The sequence below is a fragment of the Chiloscyllium plagiosum genome, chromosome 45 (genome assembly GCF_004010195.1).
Source record: "Chiloscyllium plagiosum isolate BGI_BamShark_2017 chromosome 45, ASM401019v2, whole genome shotgun sequence".
In the NCBI taxonomy this organism is placed as follows: Eukaryota; Metazoa; Chordata; class Chondrichthyes; order Orectolobiformes; family Hemiscylliidae; genus Chiloscyllium; species Chiloscyllium plagiosum.
The window spans coordinates 5,075,196-5,102,676 of NC_057754.1; the positions used below are offsets into that span (position 1 = coordinate 5,075,196).

Consider the following 27,481-nt stretch of genomic DNA (forward strand, 5'->3'; position numbering starts at 1 on the left):
CTCATGGTTGTCATCTTGCAGGTGAGACACTGAATAAAGGTCTGCCTTTATGAGGGCAAAATAATCTCAGTCACACTCGCCTGAAAGTATGAACGGAAAGAGAACACAGGTGACAAAATATATACAAGGCATGTTTTGAGGAGGAGTACTGAGTGTCCATTTGGCCCACTGTGTCTGCTCACCATTCAATGAGCTTAAGCAGGTCTGATACTCAACCCACACTTTGCTGCCTTTTCTCCTTAACCCTTGAGTCCTTTACTGATTAAAAATGTTCCACTCAGCCTTGACGACATTCAACGACCCAGCCTCAATAGCCCTCTGTGGTAAAACCAAGTTGACAGATTCACTATCCCTGTCAGAGAAGAGATTCCTCCTCATCTCTGTCTGAAATGAGGTACTCTGATATTTTGTCCTCTGGTCCTAGACCCTCCCACAAGAGGAAACAAATCTCTAAGCCTACCCTGTCAAGTCTCTTAAAATTCCTATATGTTTCAATAATGTCCCCTGGATCACCTTAGGCAACAAAATCGATGATGCTGTGTACAGTGGAAACCAAGACAGGGCCACAGAAGGTGGAGAAAGACTAAGGTAAGTTTTTTTTAAATTTAAGATGAAGACTGTGTTAAGATCATTCGGCTGAGGACAGGTGGATGATGGGCAGTTTGTAAAGTATTGAATAAGGTGGCCATGTCCTGGATGAGTGAATTCTGTACATGTTCAGATGTTTAACTAGAAGGAAATACTGAATATCAATCAGAGGTAGGAATGGAGGCCTAGCAGAGGGCAAAAATAGGCAGTGGGAACATCAGTCTCGGGTCAGGCAACCAAGCATTTTTTAAAATTCATTTGTGGGATGTGGGCATTGCTGGCTGGCCAACATTTATTGCCTGTCCCGAGTTACCCTTGAAGAGACTTTGTCACGATTGGTACAACTGAATGGTAATTTCAGAGGGCAAATGAAAGACAAACAGGTTGTACGAGTCTGGAGTCACATGTAGGCCAGACCAGGCGAGGATGGCAGATTTCCTTCCCTGAAGAACATTAGTGAACCAGATGGGTTTTTCCAACAACACAATGTTTTCATGATCATCAGTAGATTCTTAATTTCAGATTTTCTTTATTGAATTCAAATTCCACCATCTGCTGTGGAGGGATTCGAACCCAGATCCCCTGAACATTAGCTGAGTTTCTGGATTAATAGTCTCACGATAATACCACAAGGCCATCGTCTACCCATCACCTTTGGCGTATTGATCAGGGAAAAAAACACATCAGGTAAAGCCAGAACATGCATGCTTTTCAAGCGAGTAAACAAGCTTAATGAGTCCGAGGTTAGAAATTACAGAATTCAGTTAGAATCATAGAATCTGTACAGTGTGGAAGCTGGCCATTCGAGTCCACACCAACCCTCCCACTGAGACCCTATCCCTATAAACCTGTGTTTCCCATGGCTAATCCACCTAGCCTGCACATAACTGGACACTGTGGGCAATTTAGCATGGCCAATCCACCTAACCTGCACATTTTTGGACTGTGGGAGGAAACTGGAGCATCCAGAGGAAACCCACGCAGACACGGAGATAATGTGCAAACTCCACACAGACAGTTGCCTGGGGGGTGGAATCGAACCCAGGTCCCTGGCTCTGTGAGGCAGCAGTGTTAACCACTGAGCCCACGAGCATATAACAATGGTATGAATTCTGGAGCCCCCGAATTGTCTTTAGGCAAACTGAAAGATGCAGGATCTCCCCTTTTTGAGAGATTGTGAACAATCTATATCCTTAGGATTTCTGTTTGGCTGATAACAGAACATAGAATAGCGCAGCAAAGGGAAAGATACCACATACAGACACACACCAAGAACTTGGGCGAGCCTCACCAAAGGATTTGCAGCATGACAACCATCCTTATTGGAACTCCGGAGAATTGAGTGCAAAAGCTCCCAGCACCCCATGACAGTCCAGCACCTCCATTAGGGTTTCGTCAGTAAGGCTGGATGGTTGTTCCGATCATGGTTAACGCCACCTTGCAACTGTCCATTTTTCTGGCCATCTGCTTCATTGGGTTATTTGCTTGATGTCACTACCATCAGTGTTTCTGTGAAAAGGGTTTGTTCCTCTCATGATCCAGATTACCCTTCTTTGCAAAGTCTCTTTCCTTCCAACTTTCATTGAAATTGGCACATTAATCTTCGCCCCAGACATTCTACATTCCACAAGATTTCCAAACCTAAGCTTGGGATCACCTGACTGTCACTCCTTGGTTTGACTCATTCCCTCTTCTATTTCCAGCCTTGGTAATGTCTCACACCATTTCAACTCAATTAGCCCTTTGCATGATGATAGAGGCCCTTTAAGATGTTGTGCCTAAGTGGAATGCTGTCAGGAATAAATGATGAGTTGTGCTTTTGTGACACACTGTTAAATTATATGAAGACCTTTGCGGTTCCTCAGGGAAAAGAAAAACCTTTTAGTTGCTAAGCATCTTAACCTTGGAAACCATACCATCTCCTCCCATCCTAAGGGGCTGCCTCACCATATTTATTACCCTCAGGATCCTTTAGTCACTTAACTATTTATGGTGGTGGGGGGGGCTTGATAGCTAGCTCCCCTTTTAATTTAGCTTGATTGAAAATGGGACTTCTCCTTTAAGACGACAGTCTGGATGGGAGATTCAGCTCCTCCTTGAGAACTAGTCAGGCAGACCCAGCTGCGTGTCAGTCAGTGAGTGAGCTGGCTACAAACCTAGCTGCAGAGACAAAATCTTCAGTACAGAGACGGCAGAGGACAGCATTCCACAGGCACAACCCCAGAGAAACGTGCAGCTTCTTTCTCAGAAATTAAAAATTCTGAAGCAGACGGGAGAGGACTGTCAGCACAAGTGGGAAATTTCTTCAGATATTTCCCCCCTGCCCCAACACCATCAGAAATATTTTGAGACAGAAGAACAGTATCAATGAGTCCACTCCGCATCCAGCATCTTGAAGAAAGACGCATGTCACACTTCTGGGCAGATCAGAAACAATGGGCCACTAAACCCTGCTTGTTATGAGAAACTGTCGGAGGGTGAGATAAAACTGCTCCATTTTCTGCTGCTGATTTACAGAGACTTGATACACAGAGTCAGTTTTAGTCAACCAGAGTGAATATAAACAAAGCTATCGGGGACTGAAAATAATTTGAGTTACCTTCTGATAAATGAATTCAGTTCTATAGCTTTTTAGGGATGTGTGAACTACTGACTTCCAAGTCCAGCTTATTCTAACATCTGGAACAGCTTTTGTTCTTTTAGCTTCAAGTAGCTGAAAATATTAAGCATCATCCAGGTAAGATTTGAAAAACTTCAGTCCCTTGTCTCTAGAGACACTTTAAAATGAATTACGTTAAAAAAAAATGTTTTCATGATACGTTGCAAATGTCCTACTCTGTTTACAGGTGGTGAAGGTTTCAGAAAGCTTTGAATGTTTCACTGCAGCCAGTGGGTTTCGGTCTGGTGAGACCAACTGAGTTCAAGTAACTGCTGTCACCTGGGCCCAGACCTACATTTAGGTTGGGACCTGGTCTGATCTGGATTCTGACCTTCCACCGACACACCCTCCCCTCCCCCAGTCTCCTATGCCGACAGTAACAGCCCTGCTCAGATCCGCGAGCTAACTCTAACCGGGGTTAAATCATGAATGTCTTTTTCCATGCAATGGAGTGTTGCACTGATTGGATTCAAGCAAAAAAAAATTTGCTTTTTATTTAGCAGCACTCACTGAACTACATCTGAGCCTTTGGTGGGACATATTAACAGTATATTTACTGTAACTATCCTAAAATAATAACTGGCAGAGTCTACAGAGTCAAGCAGCATCCACCAACAGGAAAATCAGAGGACACAGGTTTAAGATAATTCGAATTACTTTAAGTAAAATGCCAAAGGGAAGGTGATCGAAAAAAAAGGACATGCAGCGAGTTGTTCTGGAATGATCTGGAACCTGCTATGGATAGCAGATGCAAAGTTGGTAGCAGCTTTACAAAGGGAATGTGGCATTATCATCAGGAAGAAAAGAAATGTCAGGACCGTGGGGTAAATGTAGAGGGAAGCGGGCAACTAATTAAATCACACTTTGAGAAAAAGCATTGACATGATGAGTTTAATGACCTCCTTTCATGTCCTTTAATTTGATAAATTCAAAATCAGGTCATACAAAGACTGAACATTTCCCAAGCAAAAAGATGGAGTTTGCCTTACACAAGGGACAACTGGTTTAGCCGACAGTCTGATTAGACCTGTCTAAATAGAGTCACGTTAAATCGTTTGGGACAGGTTGCTGGTGGGCCACTAACTGGAGTAATGACAAGTTCAGCAGCAAACTCCTCTCACGTTTTCATACAAACACAGTCTGTTCTGAAACATCATCCTACCTACAGCAGCATTTGTAGTGGCAGCACTGTGTACCAACTACGAAATGCACTGCAGGAATTCGCCGAAGATCCTCAGACCAGCACCTTCCAGACCCACAAACACTAACGTGTAGATGGACAAGGGTAGCAGATACATGGGAACTCCATTCTTTGCAACCCCCCGTCTGAGCCACTCACCATCCTGACTTGGAAATATATCAGCCATTCCTTCAGTGTCACTGGGTCAAAATCCTGGATTCCCTCCCAAAGGGCATTGTGGGTCTACCTATAGCAGGTGACACAAGAAAGCAGCCCACCACCATCTTCTCAAGGGGCAACTAGGGACAGGCAATGAATGCTGGGGCCAGTCAGCAACGCCCCATGTCCCATAACTGACTATTTGTTGGCCAATTACTGAACAGGTCTTAAAATTGTGCGGGCAGTGTCAGAGTGGGAAGATGACTCAATTATCACCCGGAGGAGCATTAATACAATGAGGTGGCTACAGATCTCATTAGGCAGTGATCATACATCTTATTGATGCCACATAGACAGGCTCCAGGTACAGGTTCTGGCTTATTCCCCAAAGGGCAGACAGAAATTTTGTAAGGGAAAACAATATCCATCTGTCCCTAATCACTCTGGGACCAGTTGGTGTGCGTATTTGCAGTGAACCCGCTATATGCCCACATTCTGGGCTGACTGGTAGAGTGTGAGAGACAGTCAGTGAGTGCGCGCATGTCTGTGTGGGGGCACGCATGCTCTTGTCAGTATGTGTGTGTGAGATGAAAGAGAAAAGAACACAGAGAAAAATAGGAGCCTCTCTGCCAATAAATACTACTTCCCCTCTAAAAAGGGCCTGGAGGGTCACAAAGCATTTCTCATAAAGAATCCTCTGCTGGGTAATGCAAGCTCAGTTTACTACCCATTTTCTCAACTCACTTGCTCATTCATCGAATCCCTACAGTGTGAAAACTGGCCATTCAGCCCATCTAATCCACACTGACCCTCCAAACAGAATCTTACCCAGACCCACACCCCTAGACTATTCCTGTAACCCTGAATTTACCATGGCTAACCTGTACATCTTTGGATTCTGAGAGGAAACCTACTCAGGCACAGGGAGAACGTATAAACTCCACACAGACAGTCATCCAAGCATGGGATCAAACCTGGGTCCCTGACACTGTGAGGCAGCAATACTAAGCACTGTGCCATTGTTTGGGGTGTTTCCATGTAAAATGCCCACCAATCGAGACAATGGAAGAGTTTAAGTTATTGGATTGTGTGCAATCTCACACTCCCCACCTAGCACTAACAGTTGTATCTATCCCTGTGGGAATCAAAGAGTGACTCTTCTGAACCAGCACAATGGTGAAGCACTTTTGTCCCTGTCCTCACTGCAAACCACTCACTCACATTGCACAGTTCAAACCAAGTCTGAACTTGTGTGACTGAGAAAATATTCTAGTTTTAGCATGGGTCACGGGATAATGATCAGAACTAGTTGGTGACAACAGTGGTTTTCTTTAATGGTGGTGGTGGTGGGTGGGGGGAGACGCTGAATAAAAAAGCAACTGAACCACACAGAATTACAATATTGCACAGCACGGAAGGAGGCTAATCGGTCCATTAGGTTTGCGATGGCTCTCTGAAGGAGCAATTTACCTCACCCGTGCCTTCTCCACGCGGTCCCACATGTCCTTACTTTTCAGATATTGAACTAGTTGTTATCTTTCTTTCCCTCTGCAGCCATTCCCAGCGGAAGCTGAGAAAATGACCCTCTCTTACTGCTGCCTTTGACAGAAAGGAGTAAGCGCAACATGGATCGGAACTGAATTTGTTCCTTCACCTGACTCAAAACCCAGAGTCACAGGAGCAGTTTCGGTGTCATATTCCAACCGTCTATCAGAGCAATGCAGACAACGTTCTGATTCTCAGTGCCTAGCAAGCCGTGAAAGTTAAAATAAACTCGATCCAGATACAGCATCTGCAGAAGAAACTTTGCAATCAGACGATTTATCCTGCAGAAATTTACGTGCAAGAAACACTAATGAACTCTTGACAGAAGAGGTCAGTTCAAACAAAGATTGGAGGTTTTTGGTGAAAACTGTAAAACTTCAGCCATGGCAGATCACTGTGCCAATGTGTCACAATGCAGTGACTTGAGTTTGACTGACCTTGGCTTGTCATGGAATCAGAGTTATGAGTATGAACAATACATGTCATTGCCAGATATAAGAGGGCAGGAGGCTGCTGATAATACTTTCTACCAGGCCAGGATTGTGATAGGTGTGGCCTTTGTCTGCATAATGCTGGTCTGTGGCGTTGGCAATTTCTTCTTCATTGTGACCCTGGCCAGATACAAGAATCTGAGGAACATCACCAATCTCCTGATAGTCAACCTGGCCATCTCTGATTTCATTGTGGCCATTGTGTGCTGTCCCTTCGAAATGGATTACTACGTGGTCAGAGGGCTGTCCTGGAGCTTTGGTCATGTTCTATGTTCCTCTGTGAACTACCTCAGAATGGTGTCCCTCTATGTCTCCACCAACGCGCTGCTGGTCATTGCCGTCGACAGGTGTGTTACATTTGGAGTTCTTCTGCAAGTGCACAGAATCATAGTATCCCTACAGTGTGGAAACAGGCCATTTGGCCCAACAAGTCCACATCGACCCTCCGATGAGTAATCCACCCAGACCCATCCCCCTCCCCTATTACTCTACATTTCCCCTGACTAATTCACTTAACCTACACTTGCCTGAACACTATGTGCAATTTACCATGGCCAATCCACCTAACCTGCACATCTTTGGATCGTGAGAGGAAACCGGAGCCCCACGGAGGAAATCCATGTAAAAACGGATAGAATGTGCAAGTTCCAGACAGACAGTCCCTGGCACTGTAAGGCAGCAGTGCTAAGTCACTACAAGTTGCCTTCAGCCATCAACCTGAACTCTGTTTCCTAGCCAGCAATTCCATCTCCTCTTTGGACATTAGTCTGGGTGACACCAAGCCAGACAGTAGGCAACCCTGCATCTTAGTTGGCCCTGAGTAGAGCTTCCAAACACAATCTCTGCTCCAAGAGAATATACAAGGCAAAGTTGCCATAGTCCTACTGGACCATAGGTCTTCCATTTCATTAGAGGTAGACAACTGATGGTGAATTAACCTGATGTCACCATGTCTCAGGTGAGGGGAGGGGTCGAGAAGGAGAATCCTGCATGGTGACCTCAGCCAGTACAGAAATTGAACCCACACTGTTAGCATCAACCTATCGCAAACTGGCTATCCAGCCAATTGAACTAACTGAGTCCCTATACACATACATTGATGGTATCTATGCCTCTGGACTGTTAATCCAGAACCCTAGGTTAGCATTCTGGGGATGTGGGTTCGAAACCCACAATGACAGAAGGTGAAAATTGAATTCAATAAAATCTGGAATCAAAATCCAATTGAATAATGATGACTTAACCATTCTTGTTTAAAAAAAAAACCTACTTGGTTCACTAATATTCTCAAAGGGTTGGAAATCTTCCGTCCTTACCTGGTCTGGCCTATAAGTAACCCCAGCAATGCGGTTGACTCTTAACTGCTGTCTGAAATGGCCAATCAGTCCTAGTTGAATTGAGAGTGTGGTGCTGGAAAAGCACAGCAGGTCTGGCAGCATTCGAGGAGCAGGAGAATTGATGTTTCGTGCATAAGCCCCACATCATGAATCCTGATGAGTAGCTTATGCCTGAAACATCGATTCTCCTGCTCCTCGGATGCTGCCTTACCTGCTGCGTTTTTCCAGCGCCACACTCTCGACTCTGATCTCCAGCACGTGCAGCCCTCACTTTCTTCTGGGCATGGGTAACAAATGGCAGTCTTGCCCTCAATGTTGATATCCCATGAAAGACTATACTGTTTACTTTGACACCTGCAGTATGACCCTTCCTCACCCTGACTCAGCTATTTCCTGCTGAAATCACCATCCCATCTCATTCCCTCTCTAGTCTCAACTATTCCAATGCTCTTCCAGGGTTCCCCATCTTCCACCCTCCTTAAAACACCCAGATTATCCAAACCTCTGTTAGCCCTTATCCTAAACCACACCAAATCTTCTTCACCCATCATCAATTAACTACACCGACGTCCATACTAGCAAAGTGACAAATTTTAAGTTGTTGTCCTTGCATTCAAATCCATGGCAATGTTGCTCCGTACTCAGTAAATTCCTCCAGCCTCATAATCCTTAGCAAATTCTACATCAAATGTAACATCCTATGGATTCTTGATTTATTTTTGCCTAACTACAGGTGGCCATGCCTTTCAGTCCAGGCCTTAAACCTCATCCCGAAACCATCTTACCTCTTTTTCTCCTACTTTTAAGAAATTGCTTAAAAACAATTTGACCAATCTCTTCATAAACAAATACAGAAATTGCCACAAAGGCTCAGCAACAAAACTGTTCTGAGAAAGGATCAGCCAATCCGAAACACTCTTATCTTTTGATCATTTTCCCTCATATCTCCCTCGGTGTCTGATTGCCTTGAGCATTACCAATAAATTACTAACTACATTAGAAACGAGACAAATGCAAACTACTATTGTTTTAAAATGACACTGCAAAGTCACAACTATTTTCTGAGAAGTAAGATTTTCAGCAGTCATCAGCAATTCCTGCCCTTACTTCATCTATCCTTTGAGGGTAACTTTATTCTGATTTTGCCCCATTATCTGCAATTTGCAGCAAAACCAAACAGATATGGCCGCCTCAGCTTCAAACCTCAGTGCCATTGGAGTTAGCTACCTCCATCAGGCTGTGAGGTCAGGAGAGCTGAACAAATTGCTGGGTTAGGAAAGGGGCAAAACCTAGCTACTTACTCAGTGACCCTGCACACGTGGGTGATCATCAGGTGACGATTAGATCAAATCCACTGTGACAGCCACAGGTAAATTAGTGAGTTGACCAGTGCCGTCAAGGCAAACACGTGCAGAGGGCTTGTTTGGACAAGGTCATTGCGGCCCTCGGTGTCCACAGATTTCATTCATCATTAAACATTGCCATGGCAGCAAAATTAGAGAAGAATCCGACAGTAAAAGAATTGTGGCATGATGTAAAATTACAGTCATTCCTCTGTATCGGTGAAACTCTGTCCTTGAGAATCTTCACCAATGATGAAGTTCAGAAGTAGGGAGCTCATTAAAAATAGGCTATCGATTTTTGATGTGACATCTTTTGGCGTAGATAGGCGAACTTGTGATTTCACGGATGCGGAGGATTTATTGGATTTTCTTTTCGGTAACAATCAAACTGGGTCTTCACAACCAGACGTTCAATGTCATAATGTCTTTTGGACTAACCAAAATCTTCCAGTTACCTCAGACTCTCCTACTTATCCTTTCACCTTTGTTTCTCTCTTGTACCCATTGCAGGTATCTGGTCATTGTGCACCCACTGAAACCTCGTATGAAGTTTCAGACGGCCTACTGTGTTCTGATTGCCGTATGGTTAGTCTCCCTGTTCATCTCCATCCCCTCAGCATACTTTACAACTGAAACAACCTTCGACACTTTCCTGGGAAGCAACGGGAAAATATTCTGTGGGCAGATCTGGCCGGCAGACAAGAAACTCTTCTACAAGTCCTATTTCTTGTTCCTCTTCATCCTGGAGTTTGTTGTGCCTGTGCTGACTATGTCCCTGTGCTACATGCAGATCTGCAGGGAGCTGTGGTTCAAAAGCATGCCAGGTGTGCAAACCTACCAAATTAAGAAGCGGCTTCGAGCACGGAGGAAGACCGTCCTGGTCCTTATGGGTATATTGACCGCCTACATCCTCTGCTGGGCTCCATATTATGGATACACCATCGTCCGAGATTTCTTTCCAAATGTGCTCCTCAGAGTAAAGCATTCCATCACGGTGTACTACATTGTAGAGTGCATTGCAGTGAGCAACAGCATGATAAACACGCTGTTCTTCGTTACAGTAAAAAACAACACTTGCAAGTATGTGAAGAAGAGCTTCCTTCAGCGCTGGAGGGCTGCCTACATACCTGACAAAAGCACTGCCATGCAAGAGTGCCAAACATCAGTGCTGCCGGTGTCCGACGAACTGCCTCAGCAGCAATAGCCAACATGCATTGCCTGCATCTAGGTGATACTATGCCAAGGCAATGTTAAACAAAGTGACTCTACTGGTGTAAACCAGCCTGGCTGATGCTGTGGGTGTTGGTGACTCAGCTGTGAAACAAGGCAAAACATTAGTTTCCCGGAGACAATTGCTGTAGAATTATTTGGTGGCCATGTGGGATGGGAAGATGATAGTTAAGGTACACAAGGAGTTGCATCATGCATGCAAGGAGCCATGTTGGTTTTCAGGTCACACTTCCAAAGGAGTTTCCAATACATCCTCAGGATTCCTTCCCTCCTCCATCCTACAGGCTAAAAGTCAACTCAAGCTCAGCAGATATCCCATTGCTAAGGCTTTGCTACTCTGCATTATTAATGGACTTCACCAGTGTTTTTCCCAAGACCAACTGTTGATATCAGTGGCACAAAACTCCCTGCTGACTCAAAAGTAATTCATGTATTGAACTTCATCAATGTTTTGCCTATTTCAGATAGTGAGACTTGTGAAAAGTTGTGCTGAGGGCCAATCAGAAAAGCTCCCAAATTGATGGGTGGCTCCATGCTGGAAGTATTGCTGCAATTTTATCTGCAACAGGAGTTTCTGCAAAGACTCCAGCTATCTAGTGAACTATATTGCAAATCTGAGAGATTGTCTTATTGCCCTCAGCAGCAAAGGGTCAAAAACAGCAAGGTATGTGTAAGGTGATGGGAACAAGAATGTTTTCTGAGATGCAAATTTTGTTGTTGATATGTGCCAAAGCTCCCAGGAATTAGCTATCATTTGCCCGTAAGGAAAGGATTAGCTGATCTGGTACTGGATTGATACCTCATGTTGAAAGGCTTCAGCACTTCACTCTTGGGGTGCTGCTCTAGGTACAATTGCATACAAGGCCACATCTAATGGAAACTAGATCTTCCTAAGCAGGTTTACTGGTCTCAGAATCTGTCCAGGTGAACAGGATGCTTCTTATGAAGACTGTCAAACTGGGCTGTGGTATTCCACAAATGACATTTCATCGCAGAGTTCCTTCTCTGAAACCAATGTAATGAATAATGCATCTCATACCACCTCCAGCTACATGCGTGCGTGTGTGTATGGGGTATGGGGGCATTGGGCGATATGCTATGATGAAAGAGAGACTACAATTCATGAAGTACCACTCCATGACTTTCAGAAATATCTCCAAAATATTTCACATTGGAGACATTATGCTGGACTCTGAACACAGAGCATGGAAACAGACCCTTTGGTCCAACGTGTCCATGGCAGCCCAATTTGTCAAACTAAACCAGTCCAACTGAGCCAGAACTGAAAAGGGGAAAAATGGAGAAACCAGAAAACATTGTTTGTAAATGAGAATGAATACTGTCGTTAAGAATTCCTTGTAAATAGCTTACAAAAGCATCACAGATCATTCCGGTTTCTGTTGTCACCCAAATTCAGATAGCATCCACTTGTTAAACCTTGAATCTCCGAAAGAGAGACAGCAAGGTTCTTACACTCTGGCTCTGTGTAAAGCAGGCTGATTCTTGTCTAGTCTTGCACTGTGTTATGTCAAAGGTTCTTCATTCAATCATAGATATCCTGTGTAATTGTTCATTGTCTCTGCAACGTCAACAGTGTTGAATAAAATTCATGGAAGGAAAAGGTTTTGTTTCGTTTTATGCAAAAGCTGCATTTATTCATAAGAGGCTAAATTTCACAAGAGGTCTTTTTTCTGTCCCATTATCTCTTTTTTTAAGTCACCTATACCCAAGAAGAGAGGGAGAGACTGGCCTTGCCGCTCAACTGTCCTGCATGAGCAACCTTGCTAGGTTCCATTATGGGAGTCTCCAGAAACAACTTTCTTACTATGCACTCATACATATGCACCAATAGAGAATGGTATCCATATTTACAGCCAGTGGTATTAATGAGAAATCACAATGAGGTATGTTTAAGATGTATGTTTTGTCCTTTCTTTTGTGAAGAGAGATTTTAAGTCAGAGGTACTAAGCTTGCGAGTGAAGGCCCATAAAGTAAACAGCTTGGGAGGCCTTGGGCTTTTAAGTTAGGACAATAAAAGCAGCCTTGGTGGCTGTGGCCACATCTTACAGACCAGAATGTGTAGTTTTTGTTTAAGCTTTTAGATTCGGCAGTTGCCATGGGGTCTTGAAGAGGTGGAAATTATTTTATGGCCCCTCTTTCAATTACAACCAGAAGCTGGGGGCTGTCTTCCTAGGCTACTGGAATGAATGAGAGACAAAATATGTTTTCTGAATTTGGCTTTTGCCAAAGGATGGCTTATGGGATGTCACTATATTGGAACAGTTAATTAGCAATAGTTACTGTAGCTATTATTCTGTTAAGTTTTCCAATGGAGTTAAGTTATTCCAAGTTCTTCTTTCTTTTGTTGTATTTTAACTATAGTGTTTGAATAAATTGTGTTTTGCTTAACATCCAGTAGTCTGACCAGTCAAATTACAACTGGAACATAGCACCTCACTTTACCTTTAAAGTAAGAAGATGTTAAGGTCTAGGCTGCCTTCTTAAAATATTCTGAGAAGGCCTTGTCTGGCCCAATACAGAAAAAGAGGAGAAAATTGACATGAATAAATGCTAAAGAACTTAACGACAATGTGAAGCTTCTATTGTCTTAATTTGGGATAAAAGAAGTTGTGAAGGATGATAAGCTCAGTGCAGTGAACACTTGAGAATGACTTAAGGAGAAAATGTACAAATAGACCAAATCCCACTGAAATGAAAACCCATAAAAATACAAATGTAAGGGAACAACATTTAAATCCATCTGGTCTAACTTGATATACAGCTACACACTGCTGCTTCTCATACACACTGAATAGCGCCCAGAGTCTGTCTTGGCTGCAGTTCAATCGGTTATGAAAAGATGGTTTCTTTTCCCTTTGAAGCTTTTCATGGAACAAACAGCACTTGCAACATCTTTTGGGCCTCCCCTGCAGGTTATATGTTCCCTTTCTTTCTTGAGGATCTTGTCATCTGTGTGGTAGTCACCTTCCTGAGACTAAGTGTACTGGGCTTCACTGGCTTCAAGCTAATCCTGTCTTGTCAATACCGCCACCAATTTAATTAAACCCTATTTATTTTGTAAACATCGACCAGCAACTGGCTAAAAGAGATAGGAGGAAATAAAGCTGGATGGAGCAAAGAAAATAATGAAAAATATAAAGGATGAATTAAAGGAAATCGTTAAAAGGAAAACAATGGAAATAAATGGCTGTATGGTTTCATAGAGATATACAGCACAGGAACAGACCCTTCGATCCAACTAGTCCATGCCGACCAGACATCGTAAATTAATCTAGTCCCATTTGCCAGGACTTGGCCCATATCTCTCTAAATTCTTCCTTTGTTCCTAACCCCATCCAGATGCCTTTTAAATGTTGTGATTATACCAGCCTTCACCACTTCCTCTGGCAGCTCATTCTATCCATGTAATACCCTCTGCATGAAAAGGTTGCCCCTTAGGTCCCTTTTAAACCTTTCCACTCTCACCTAAAATCTATGTCATCTAGTTTTGGACTCCCCTACCCTGGGGTAAAATACCTTGGCTATTCATCCACTTCATGCCCCTCATGATTTTATAAACCTCTCTAAGATCACCCGTCAGTATCCGACGCTCCAGGGAAAATAGCTGCAGCCTATTCAGCCTCTCCCTCTAGCTCAAATCCTCCAACCCCAGCAGCATCCTTGTATATGTTTCCTCACCGCTCTCAAGTTTCACAATATCTTTCCTATAACAGGGAGAACGGAATCGAAAATAGTATTCAAAAAGTGGCCCAATCAATGTCCTGTACAGCTGCGACATTGGATCCCAATTCTTATACTCAATGCACTGTCCAATAAAGGCAAGCATACCAAACATCATCATCTCTACCCTGTCTACCTGTGACTCCATTTCCAAGGAACTATGAACCTGCACCCCAAGGTTTCTTTGTTTGGTAACACTCCCCAGGTCCTTCCCATTAAGTGTGTAAGCCCTGCCCTGATTTGCCTTTCCAAAATGCAACATCTCACATTTATCCAAATTAAACTCCATTTGCCATTCCTCGACACATCTGTCCCTTTGTACTCTGAGATAACCTTCTTCACTGCCCACTAACTACCAATTTTAGTTCCAACTGTAAACTTACTAATTCAGACCTATTTATTTTTTAAATATCAACCAGCAACTGGCTAAAAGAGACAAGAGAAAATTACACTGCTCCAAGCAGAGTGGAAAATATAAAGGAGCAATTAAAGGTAATTGTCAAAATGAAAGGAAGGAAATAAATGGCTGCAAGTATGGTTTCGCCTGGTTATAACAAATTGTCTAACCTTCCTGACATCCGATCACCATACAGCTGTACTCAATTCTTCCTAAAAACACACCAAATAGTCTCTCAACCCGAATTACATCAAAGTCTTGATGTGGAGGATCTGGTGCTGGACTGTGGTGGATGAAGTTAAAACTCACACAGCACCAGGTTACAGTTCAATAGGTTTATTTGGAAGAACTAGCTTTCGGAGCCACCTAATGAAGGAGCAGCGGTCCAAATGCGAGTGCTTCCAAATAAACCTGTCGTGTGGTATTCCTGCCTATTTCCAGTAACCTTTCACCGTCTTGGTTATCAACAATCTACCTGCCTTAGAAATATTCAAAGCCTCCACTTCAGAAAAAGTGCTTCAAAAATTCATCTTTCCTCTGTGTTAAAATCTCTTTAATCTTATTTCTAAAACCATCTGTACTTTCCCAATTATTCAGTTTACTGGAACACTGGTGCCAATACGGTACAGTTCTAAATCATCCTAATGATACAGGCACCACTTTTGCCAGTACTGGTGTCAGTGCCCATAAGATTGGCTCAGTAGAAATGAATTTCAGTTTAAGTTACATATTAATTTTACTAAGCTTAGTTGCCCTAAATCAATCTGAGTGTGGCTCATGTAATAACCTGAAGAATGCCATCTTTAGGTTCTGCTTTTTAATTTGGTGCCTAGCTCCTCATTATGACTATTCAGAACTTCTTACTATGTCACTGGTACCTGCATGGACCATGATGACTGGATCCAGTCTTCCCATTGTTAAGTCCTTTTCCAGCTATGAGAATATGCCCAGAATCCCAGCATTGGATAGGTAACACAGCCTTTGTTTTTGCTGCAGAGTACAATAGCAATGCCCATCACTACACCCAGACCAATCCCATCTGCTCTGCAGTTGTGTCACAATACATCTGAAGACTATGATTAAACAAGAAATCTATTTTCTGATATCACATTAAGACTGTTGAGTCAAGTTTCCATATGCTATTCTAGTAGGAGGCTCCTGTGGTGCAGCAGCAGTGTCCCTACCTCTGGACCAGAAGGCCTAGATTAAAGTCCCACCTGTTCCAGGGGTATATCATAACATGCCTGAATGGGTAGATGTAAAAATATTTACTTTGCTCCTTTTGCCACCACAATCCTTTCACTATCCCCATTTGAATAGCTTGCTGTACTGAAGTGCAATTAGATCCTCTATCCTGCCGCTTTCACTCTCATCAACCAGTGGAAGTACCTCAAATCTATTGGATAATTACAGTTTTTAAAAATGTATTCATTATTTTTGTGGGATGTGAGCATCATTGGCTGGCCAGCATTTATTGCCCATCCCTAGTTATCCTAGAGAAGGTGATGGTGGTGATCTGCTTTCTTGAACTGCTGCAGTCCACCTGCTGTGGGTTGACCCACAATGCCATTAAAGAGGGAATTCCAGGATTTTGACCAAGCGACAGTGAAGGAACAGCTGATATATTTACAAGTCTGGATGGTGAGTGGCCTGGAGGAGAACTTGAAGGTGGTGGTGTTCCCATGTATCTGCTGCCCTTGTCCTTCTAGGTGGAAGTGGTCATGGATTTGGAAGGTGCTGTCTGAGGATCTTTGGTGAATTTCTGCGGTGCATCTTGGAGATACTACACACTGCTATTCTCCATTTACTGCTGTATACCGCTATTTAATATTCTTTGGTTGACAGAATTCCAACTGGCTCTCCCTAACTGCATGGTTTTTAATTTGCTACCGCAAATGTGCACAATGACAATTCATCCCAAATCAATCAACTTGCAAAGACATGCCAAACTTGACTGCTGCTCAAAGATTTTGGGAAATTGGGCATACATGACTTTGGACCAAGTTCTGGAAAATAGGCTGAGAATAGTTAGGTGGTAGTTATTGACCAGCACAGACTCAATCTGCCTCTTCTTGTGCTGTAGACCTTTCCCAAGACATGGGTGCCACTGGTTAAGCCAACATTTACTGCCCATCCCTAATTTCTTCTTGGGGTGGGAGAAGTGGGGTAGATACCCCATAGCGCGACTGATACATTTCATCCTCACAAGATGTTTGAAACACTCATTTTCTTCAGTGTTTTACGCAACACTGATTGCACAGGGAGAAGTGGAAGGAACAGAGTGCAAGGGGAAGCAGAGAGTTTCATCAGATTGATGTTGCTCAGTTTTACATTGAACGGTAATCTCAAAGATCAAAGCAGAATAGAAGAAGTCTTTTCAGCAATTTAATGAGATAAGAAAATGATAATCCATTTGGCACGATCTCTAACAGCTGAAGGCTCTCTGAATAATGTCAGTTGAAGAGCTGGAATATTTTACAGTACAAAGACTTTCATCCTTACTGTAGATGAAAAGATATTTTAATTACAATGCAAATTGAAGCTGATGCTGAACATTGACGCACTATAAGATATTAGGAGGGGAATAAGGAATGCTTCCATTTCCCCAATTTCCTCTCCATTGCATCCAAAATCTTGCACCATCACCAGGTAAGTTAGCAGGCACACTGTGGCTGAGTGCAGTTGTCCAGACAAAGAGCAGATCCTCATGGCACTCCACGTGTCTGATGACTTAGTGCCATTCTTCTGTCTTTCCCCCATATTCTTGCACATTATTTCTATTCAAATAATTATCTAATGCCTCCCTGAATGCCTCAATTGAACCTTGCCTCAAAACACTTCTGAGCAATTCGTTCCAGACCTGAACAACTCAGGTGAAACAGTCTTTTTCTCTTGCTACTTTTGCAAATTACTTTAAATTCATGCCCTCTTGATCCTGATCTTTTTTACAAGCAGGAACAGTTTCAGTCTACACCATCCAGGCATGATTTTGAGAACTTTAACAGATCTCCTCTTAGCCTTCTCTCCAAGGAGAAAAACCCCAAACTCTCCAACAGACCTTCACAACTGAAGTTTCTGATTTCTGGAACCACTACTGTAAATCTCTTCTGCACTTTCTCCATTGCGTTCACAACTGGACTGCACCCAATACTCCAACTGAGGTCTAATAAATGTCTTTTCTGCTACTCAATGCCCTTTACACTGTATGTTTGGTTAATTGCTCTACCCAACTGTCCTGCCACATTCTACGACCTATGCACATCTTCACCCAACTCTGTTTGCTGAGGTGGAGGTGGGTGTTGCAGATGCTGGAGATTACAGTCAAGATTAGAGTGGTGCTGGAAAAGCAGAGCCGGTCAGGCAGCATCCGAGGAGCAGGAGAATAGATGTTTCGGGCTAAAGTATTCATCAGGAATGATGAAGGGCTTTAGCCCGAAACATCGATTTTCCTGCTTCTCGGATGCTGCCTGACCGGCTCTGCTTTTCCAGCACCACTCTAATCTCTCTGCTCTTGCACTTCCTAAATGATTGCATCCCTATTTTATGATATCTGTCCATGCTCTTTCTACCTATATACATCACCTTACACTTCTGTACGTTGAATTCCACCTGCCATCTATCTGCCCACTCCACCAACTTGTCCACATGCTTTTAAAATTCTACACCGCTCTCCTTACTAGTTACAATATGTCTATATTATATCGAAGAGTGTGGTGCTGGAAAAGCACAGCCGGTCAGGCAGCATCTGAGGAGCAGAAGAGTCGACGTTTCAGGCATAAGCCCTTTATCAGGAATGCCCGAAATGTCAACTCTCCTCCTCCTTGGATGCTGCCTGACCGGCTCTGCTTTTCCACACTCTTCAACTCTGATCTCCAGCATCTGCAGTCCTCACCTTCTCCTCATCCATATTATATCATCCACCAATTTTCAAACTGCAGACTAAGATCTACAACATTTGCATGTTTCATGAAAAGCAAGGGCCCCAACATTGACCCTTGAGAAACACCGCTGCAAATCTTCTCTCCATCCTGAAAAATATCCACTGACCACCATACCTGGCTGAACAAATAACAAAACATTTTGTTACTTTGTTGTATCCCTATTATTCCATGGGCTATAAGTTTTCACAAAATAGCTTTGTGGCACTGAACTGGATGCCCTTCAAATGTCCATGCATACCACATTTGACTATTAACTAATTTGACTAATCCCAAATAATTGTTTCTAGAAGCTTCCCCATCACTGAAGATAAACTGACAGGTTTACAATTGTCCTTAAAGTCTTTTCAGGACAAAGGTGTAGTGTCTACAATTCTCCAGTCCTTTGGCCCCACCTGAGTCTAGGAAAGATAAAGATGACCACCAGTGCCCCTGCAACTGCTACTCTCACTTCCTTTAACATCCCGAGATACATCACAGTTTATCTGCCTCTTTACTGATTTTGAATCCTTCCAGTGACAGAACTTCCTCCTCTCTCACCATGACCTGGGTGGCATCTACCACCTTGGTAAAGACAGATGCAAAGTATTCATTTAATACTTCATCCATACCGCTTGCCGCTATGTGCAAATCCCAGTTTTTGGTCCTTAATTGGCCCTACTCCCCCTTTACCACCCTTTTATGCTTGATGTACCTGTCAGGGATTATGTTGGCTGCCAAAATTTTCTCACAAATCCTCTTCAATTCTCTAACATGCTTCTTTTTAACCTTCCTCTGAACTTCTGTATTCCTCATATTGATCAAATGTATTTCTACCCAACACCTTCATAGAAGAGAACTATGACCTACACACACTGACAAAGGAAAGCAGACAATTTCTCTGTGCGTAATTTAACCAAGCTAATGCTCTTTATCCCTCTCAGGTATCACAAGGCACTTGCATCGTGCATTGAGAAAACTCCTTGAAGTGTCCCAGGTCACAGGACTTAGGGGAGCAGGCAGATGCCTGGAGAAGTCAGACAAATTTGACAGGTCTTTTCAAAACAAGAGCTGGCAGGAGAACAATGGGCCTTCTGTGTTCCATTAAAGAATCTAATTTCACCAACACACGTATGGAATGAGCTGCCAGAGGAAGTGGTGGAGGCTGGTACAATTGCTACATTTAAAAGGCATTTGAATGGGTATATGAACAGGAAGGGTTTGGAGGGATATAGGCCAGGTGGTGGCAGGTGGGACCAGATTGGGTTGGGACATCTGGTCAGCATGGGTGAGTTGGACCGAAGGGTCTGTTTCCGTGCTGTGCATCTCTATGACTCTAGGTTTGTTCTTCTCTGCAAAGATCTTCTTAATGTCAATTCTCAGCTTGATGCTCCTCAGCTATGGAACCAGGCAACAAAATTCACTATTCTTTTCGAATGTGGCACAGAGTGCAGCCAAGGCCAAGCTGATCCTTGCCTCATGTCCACTGGTTCAAGGCTCTATGAATAAGCCAGCAGCACAGATTAGGAGCCACAACCCAGACCAAGGATCAATGGAGATTGATTCAATTCACTGGCTGGGCAATGAGAACGTACAAATTATCTTTTTATTTGCAGAGATGCTGTCTGCATTTGGCTTTCAACACCCAGCACGCACTGAGTGATGCATATGGCAGGATCAGATACATCAAGGTGATTTAATAGACTATAAGAGACCTTAAGGCATAGAACATAAAGGCTCCAGCAGTAAATGATCAGCTTTTCACAAAGACGCAGACATACTGTGAATCTTAAAAATCCAATAAAACTCCATCAGCAAATTAGATTGAGACATAAAGGCTAGGAGAGGTTTCAAACTGGATCAAAGACATGGCATGCTTTCACTGCAATTTATACCAATATATCTTTACGCAAAAGCCCCAAAAGTGTTTGGTGGATGTGTGATTGAGTTGGGAAAGGGGGGGGGGGGTGGCTGAATTTTGTTTTCAGTGTATATATTTGATAATGGAATGTGGGAACGGGTGGTCACTGGTCAGCTCCAGCACAGCCTAATCCCCGGAAGTGGTGGGAAGCTGCTATCTTGAACTGCTGCATTTCTTGGGAACTGCTGAATTACTTGGGGCTTCAGTTTGGAACGCCAGGGAGTGAGTAGATGAGCAGTTAGTATGTTAGCCCTTTCTCTGTGTCTCAACTTGGGGATGCAAGACAGATTGTACCCTCATCATTCTGCAGCCCTGGTTGGACTCGGCTAAGTCGGCACACAGAACAAGGAGGTCTGTGTGGGTGATACAGTGCAGCATTACACTGTTCATTCAAAAGAACATAAGAAATAGGAGCAGGAGTAGGCCATCTCACCCATCGAGCATGCTCCACCGTTAAGATCGTGGCTTATCTTTTTGAGCACTCAGCTCCAATAACACCCCCACTCACCATAACTCTGAATTCCCTTACTGTTCAACAATCTATCTATCTCCACCTTACAAACATTCTTCAAGGTAGCCTCAACTTCTTCACTGAGCTGGGAATTCCAGATTCACAGCTCCTTGGGTGAAGAAGTTCCTCCTCAGCTCAGCCCTAAAGCTGCTCCCCATTATTTTGAGGCTATACCTCCTAATTTTAATTTCATCCACCAGCAGAAACAACCTCCCTGCTTCTATCCTATCTATTCTTGCCCATCAGAATTCATGTTTTGTGGGATCTTGCTGATTCTGAGCTGGGTCAGGAGTAGGATCTCTGAAGCTCAAGGTAAGGTATGAAGAGTTCTGAAAATACTCCATCATGGTGACTGCACCTCATTGCCAGTCGGCACTTATGCTTCAAAGTACGTTTAAGGTGCAAACAGCAGATACGAACAGACCTGTCAGTGGTGACTTCCGCAATTGGAATAGGGTACTAACAGCCCAAATTATTGCTTACTGCCAATATTGCAAACTGTCCTGCAGGCTAATTACATCAACTTAATTAAAAAATCCCGCCAAGACAACAGTGGCTAAATAACACAAAATAGTCCATTAGCTGTAAAACACTGAGACAGGTGATCGTGAAATGTCCATATATAAAAAGATAAATATTGTTCCCTCTACCAGCACACCGCCCATACTAAGATGATGAAAGTGAGGGGATAGGAGTCTTCCATCATTTGCATTCAAGACTGCACAGTGGGAACTGGTGCAGTTTCTTTTTGAGCAGATTTGAGGTATTGTCATGAACATGTGAAAATGAATCCTCAAACAGAATTGTAGAGTTGCTGGGCTGCTTACAACACGCTTCTACCCGGATTAATGACCAATACAGGATCCGACTGCACGCTCTAACTTCAGAACTCATCTATTTCCATTGAGACAGCAAATGAAGGAGCAAAGTGGCAGACTGATTAAAGTAACAAATGCAGAAAGTTTTACATTTTTAAAGAAATGAAAATGCTGCCAATGTTCAACAGGTCATAGAATCTCTACAGATGATGCAGAAAGAAACCATTTGGCCCACTGAGTCTGCACCGATCTCCCAAAGAGCATCCTACCCAGACCCACCCCCCCTTATCCTATCCCTGTGACCCTGCATTTCCCATGGCCAATCCACCTAACCTGCACATCTTTGGACTGTGGGAGGAAAGTACAGCAACTGGAGGAAACCCACACAAACACGGGGAGAACATGCAAACTCCAAACAGTCACCCAAGGCTTGAATCAAACCCAGGTCCTCTGCACCAAGAGGCAGCAGTGATAACCATTACACCATGGCGTCGCCCTGGTCAGGTGTGGAATGAAAGAGGCGGCAGCGACTGGAACATCTCAGGTTCAGCTTACAAGGATCAACAGAGCCAAGAAACAGCAGTTTTGAAGGCAAATAAAAGTCTGTGATTAGAAGAATTCAAAATGATTAAGTTTCAGTAACGATGCTGGCAACAGAGGTGACTTTGCGCAATAAAAGATGGAACAGAGATCTAGGAAATGTGTAATCGGCAAAATGCAGAAATCATTCACCAGCTCTTAAAGGTTACCTCCATCTTACTCTCCCAACAAATGCTCCTCAAACTATCGAACTCATCTCGTTGGTTTCAATCTTTCTAAAAAACTTACATTTACGTGGCAAGGCTCTTGTGGTAGCATCTCTACTGAGGTGTCCTACCTAAAGGTAAAGTTCCACCCAAAATTACTAACATTTTATTTTTTTAAACTACTAACCACCAGCAGTAACCATTACCTGTATACCAATTAAATATTTAATATTTAATATTTAAATATTTAACACGGATCCCATTATGGACAATGCGAACCATTAGAAGTGAGGAGGAGGTAGGGAGAGAGGGCAGGGAATTGAAGGAGGGAATAAAGCACTGTTGCCCCCGCAGTGACCACATATTTCTCGAGGCATCAAAAGCATTGATAGACACTACATGCTCCCTGTAAATTCTTTTTTTTTTAAAAACCCAGAAGTACTATTTCACACAACTAAGGGTGGTGGTGGAAGACTGCTTTTCGGACGGGAGGCCTGTGACCAGCTGCATTCTGCAGGATTGGCACTGGGTCCACTGTTGTTTATCATTTACCTGAACGATTTGGATGAGAATATAAGAAGCATGGTTAGTAAATTTGCAGATGACACAGTGGATAGTGAGGAAATTTATCCAAGAGGAGGAAATAGAGCACTGTGTCTCTGCATTGCCACCTCTCACTCAGGGCCTCAACAGCATTGATGGTCATTGCATACTCCCTGGAGATGTCGCATTTGTAACAGCAGCCAGCTGTCCTTTCAGAAGGTAACAGATCACAAAAACAGGAGCAGATAATTCTGTCCCTTAAGCTTGCGTCGGTCCATTTAATTACATCCTAACTCTCTTTGTTCAAATAGTCAACACGGTTGTACATAAAATAAAAATATTGCTGTTGCAGTTTCATATCTTTCATGCAACGTACAAGTTACTGATCCCTTCTAGACACTTCAGGTATTCCTGTGATGCTGTTCTGATCAGTGCAAGATGAGAAGCCATCGAAAGTGTGTATTTTTTTCAAAAATCATTCTGTCTGCTTTGAATACACTCTTGGCTGGATATATTTTTTAAATTCAATCATGGGAGGAGGGCATCACTGGCTAGGCCAGCACTTTATTGTTGATCTCTAATTGACCAGAGGGCAGTTACAAATCAAACCACGATGCTGTAGTTCTGCAGTCATGTGTAGGCCAAGACCGGGTAAGGATGGCAGTTTCCTTCCTTAAAGGACATTAGTGAACCAGATGGTTTTTTCTGACAATTGACAATGGTTTCCTGGTCAATACTAGACTCTTAATTCCAGATTTATTTTTACTGAATTCAAATTCCACCATCTGCCATGGCAGGATTCAAAACGCAGGGCCCCAGAATGTTCCTTGGGTCTCTGGATTAATAGTTCAGTGATAATACCACTCAGCCATTGCCTCCCCAAATAGGTTTGACCCAGTTGAGAGAGAAGAAACGGTGAGGCTTGGGATGAGACGTTTGATTTGGGACCACAGATGATTAGTACTTTGTACACCAGCAGCACAGTTAAATATTCTGCAATTAACCCTCGATGCTGCTTCAATAACACACTCTTGACTTCAGCCTCATATTTCACATTTTCCATGTTCAAAACACTTTTTAAAATCTTCATTTAATACAATGATCTTCAGAATCTTTTAAAATGACTAACAGCTACCCCACATTTTCTTATTGACACAACCCAGGCACTGGTGGTCAACTGCTCAACCATGATAGGCATCACAGCCAACCTTCAGTCCTGCTCGCTGAAGCACTGGCTCTCAAAGCCAACGCCAGGCACACACCACTGGAGATATGCAGGAATGATAAACCTGGGACCTTATTGATCCATGCAGTGCAGCTACAGACTGGATAAAATTTAAGTGCCTCGTGGTTTGCCTGCCTCGCCATCGATTCTGGGGCAGTAAGTCTACCTCTATGGGTTCTATTTGGCTTTCTGCACCTTGCCCAAACTCGGCTTCCTTCATGTTTAAACCTGAACAGCAAGCATCATCAAGTTGTTCAAGTGTGGCAGAGCACTGGAGAGTTGAGCCTAACTCTGGTCCCCCCCAAGATCAACACTTCCAAGGTACATGCAGTATTCAGACGTGATGAACTTGCATCTAAAAAGATGCGAGAGATCAGACAGCTCTTAGTCTGTGACAGTATCACAGATGCTAGGAGTATCTAGTTCATTGTGATAGTTTAGAATGCAATGTAACTCCAAGATGGCTACGCAGTACCAGACAACACAAAACTCTCAGCAAACGACACATACAAATGGATATGAAAGCTTTTAAGATATCAGATTCTCTCTTCCAGCATCAATGCCTACAAACTGTCAGTCACCATCCCAATGACTCAGCTGTACAGGGGAGAGACTATACCAAGAGGTTTGCTGGTATTGATCTCGTCTAAACCAGGATATCTGATCTTTGTTCCAAGTAGCACCAAGGTATCGTTAGAAATAAAAGAAACAAACAGTCTCACTGCCAAGGAACCCTCTCATAATCCACTGACCCCTGCTAGAAAGTGACTTGTGGAAATCGAGTTTGGACTGAATTGCACTCAGCACTTTTGCCCTTCACTCCAAGACTGAACAACCTCACAGAATTGTTACAGTGCAAAAGGCGGCCATTCGGCCCACGGTGCTTGCACTCGTTCTTCAAATGAGCATCATCACCAGGTGTCAATCTCCTGCCTTTTCCCCACATCTCTGCACGCATCCAATGCCTTCCTGAATGCCTCAATTGAACCTTCCTCTACCACATTTGCAGGCAGGGGATTTTGTTTTTATGTTTACAACAATAGAAGGTTGTTACACAGTCACCACTTGGCTTGCTTTTCATTCTAGAATTAAAAAACTCAAATCTCACCGCCTATCAAAAATGGTACACGACGAAAATAACCAGAACATTCACGAGAATTTCTGGATTACTAGTCCAGGGGCAATACCATGACATCACCACCTCCCCAAACTGGTGAAGCCACAACCTAAGGCTACTTACATACCAAGCAACATGCCATTACAACAGAGTGTGCTGGGTGATCCCACAACCAGTAGATCAGATCTATTCTCTGCAGTTCTCCCACGTCCAGTTGTGAAAGGTGCTCAGAAGTTAAGTAACAGGAGGGAGGAGGTGGCTCCCCAAATACCCCCCTCCTCAATGACGGCAGACCCCAGCAGATCAGTGTAAAAGATGAGGTTGAAGCATTTGCAACAATCTTCAGCCAGAAGTGCTCAGTGGACAAACCATCTCAGTCTTACGCAGAAACCTAGCACAGTTACAACCCTGGCACCTACCCAGCATTATGGATAATTAAGCAGGTTTGCCGTGTCAACAGAGAAGCTGGACAAATGCAATCCAGAAAATTATGGTGCCATCAGCCTACTCCCAATCAAAGTAAATGAGGTTGTCAACTGTCAGCACTTACTCAGCAATAAATGTTCAATAACACTCATTGTGGGTTCCACCTGGCTCACACAGTTCCTGACCTCATAACAACCTTTGTCCAAATATGGATAAGACAGCTGAACTCCTGAAGTGTGATCACAGCTTCTGCCCTTGACAACAATGTGACATTTTACTAAGTGTGGCTCCAAACAGCCCAAATAAAACTGGAGTCACTGAATCAAGGAGGGAACTCTCCATGGAGTTACACCCAGCACAAAGGTAGATAGCTGTGATTGTTGGAGGTCAATCATCTCAGCCACAGGATAGCATCGTAGTAGTTCTTTAGGGAAATGCCTTTGGTCCAACCATCTTCAGCTACTTTGTCAATGATTGTCACTCCATGATAAGGTCAAAGGCAGTGATGTTTGCTGATGAGTAGACGATATTCACGAGCATTCATGACAACTCAAGCAATGCATATCCAAACACAGCTAGGCCCTGACAGCATCCAGGGTTAGACTGACAAGTGGCAAATAATATACATGTGCTATATGTGTGCGGGACAATGACCATTTCCAACAAGGGAGAGTCTAACCATTTTCCCTGGACATTCCATAGTACTAGCATTTCAGAATCCCCCATTATCAGCATCATTGAACAGAAACTGAACAGAAAAATCTATGTAAAAATGATGGCTTCAAGTGCAGGTGACATGCTGGGAATTTTGCAGTGAATAATTCCATCCTGGGCCTTCAAGGTCTGTTCACCATCTATATGCCATGAGAGGTATGCTATACACTTCACTTGCTTGGAAGAAGACAGTCCTAACGACGCTCATGGAACTCAACATCATTCAGGAAAAAGCAGTGTGCTTGACTGGCATCTCATCTAACATCACTGACATTCACTTCATCCGCTATCAGTGCAGAGAGGCAGCAGCATGCACTACAACAAGAGACACTGCAACAACTCACACAGGCTCTTTACAACACCACCTTCCCACCAGCAACATCTACTACCTAGGAGGCTGAAGGCAACAAGTCCATGGGATCAAAATTACCTACAAGTTCCCCTCAAAGGCACACACCATCCCAACTTTGAACTATACTGCTGTTCCTTCATTGTTGCTGGGTCAAATTACTGAAACCCCCTTCCTAACTGCATTGTACTTTCCCCTAAAACCCAAGTGCTGCAACAGTTCAAGACACAGCTAACCACCACCCTGTCAAAGGACAATAAGTTCCTTTTTATTCCTTCACAGAACGTGGGTGTCACTGGCTAGGCCAGCATTTAATGCCATCCCTAATCGGCTAGAGGTCAGTTAAGAATCAACCATATTGCTGTGAGTCTGGAGCCACACGTAAGCCAATCCAGGTAAACATGGCAGTTTCCTTCCCTAACGGAACACTGGTGAACCAGATTGGTTTTTCCAACGATCTACAATGATTTCATCGTTAGACTCTTAACTCTGGATTTTTATTGAATTCAAGTTCCACCATCTG

General features: G+C 43.4%; 2 protein-coding genes across 15 annotated transcripts in view; one reads left to right on the forward strand and one right to left on the reverse strand.

Moving 5' to 3' along the window:
- Positions 1 to 27,481, reverse strand: part of LOC122543855 (RNA-binding protein 4-like) — a 199,806-nt gene that overhangs the window by 159,741 nt on the left and 12,584 nt on the right. The window lies entirely within an intron of this gene.
- Positions 6,114 to 10,506, forward strand: LOC122544042 (prokineticin receptor 2-like). Its single transcript, XM_043683050.1, has 2 exons — positions 6,114 to 6,969; positions 9,813 to 10,506. The coding sequence occupies exons 1-2, from the start codon at positions 6,515 to 6,517 to the stop codon at positions 10,504 to 10,506; spliced, it is 1,149 nt and encodes a 382-aa protein (XP_043538985.1). The 5' UTR covers positions 6,114 to 6,514.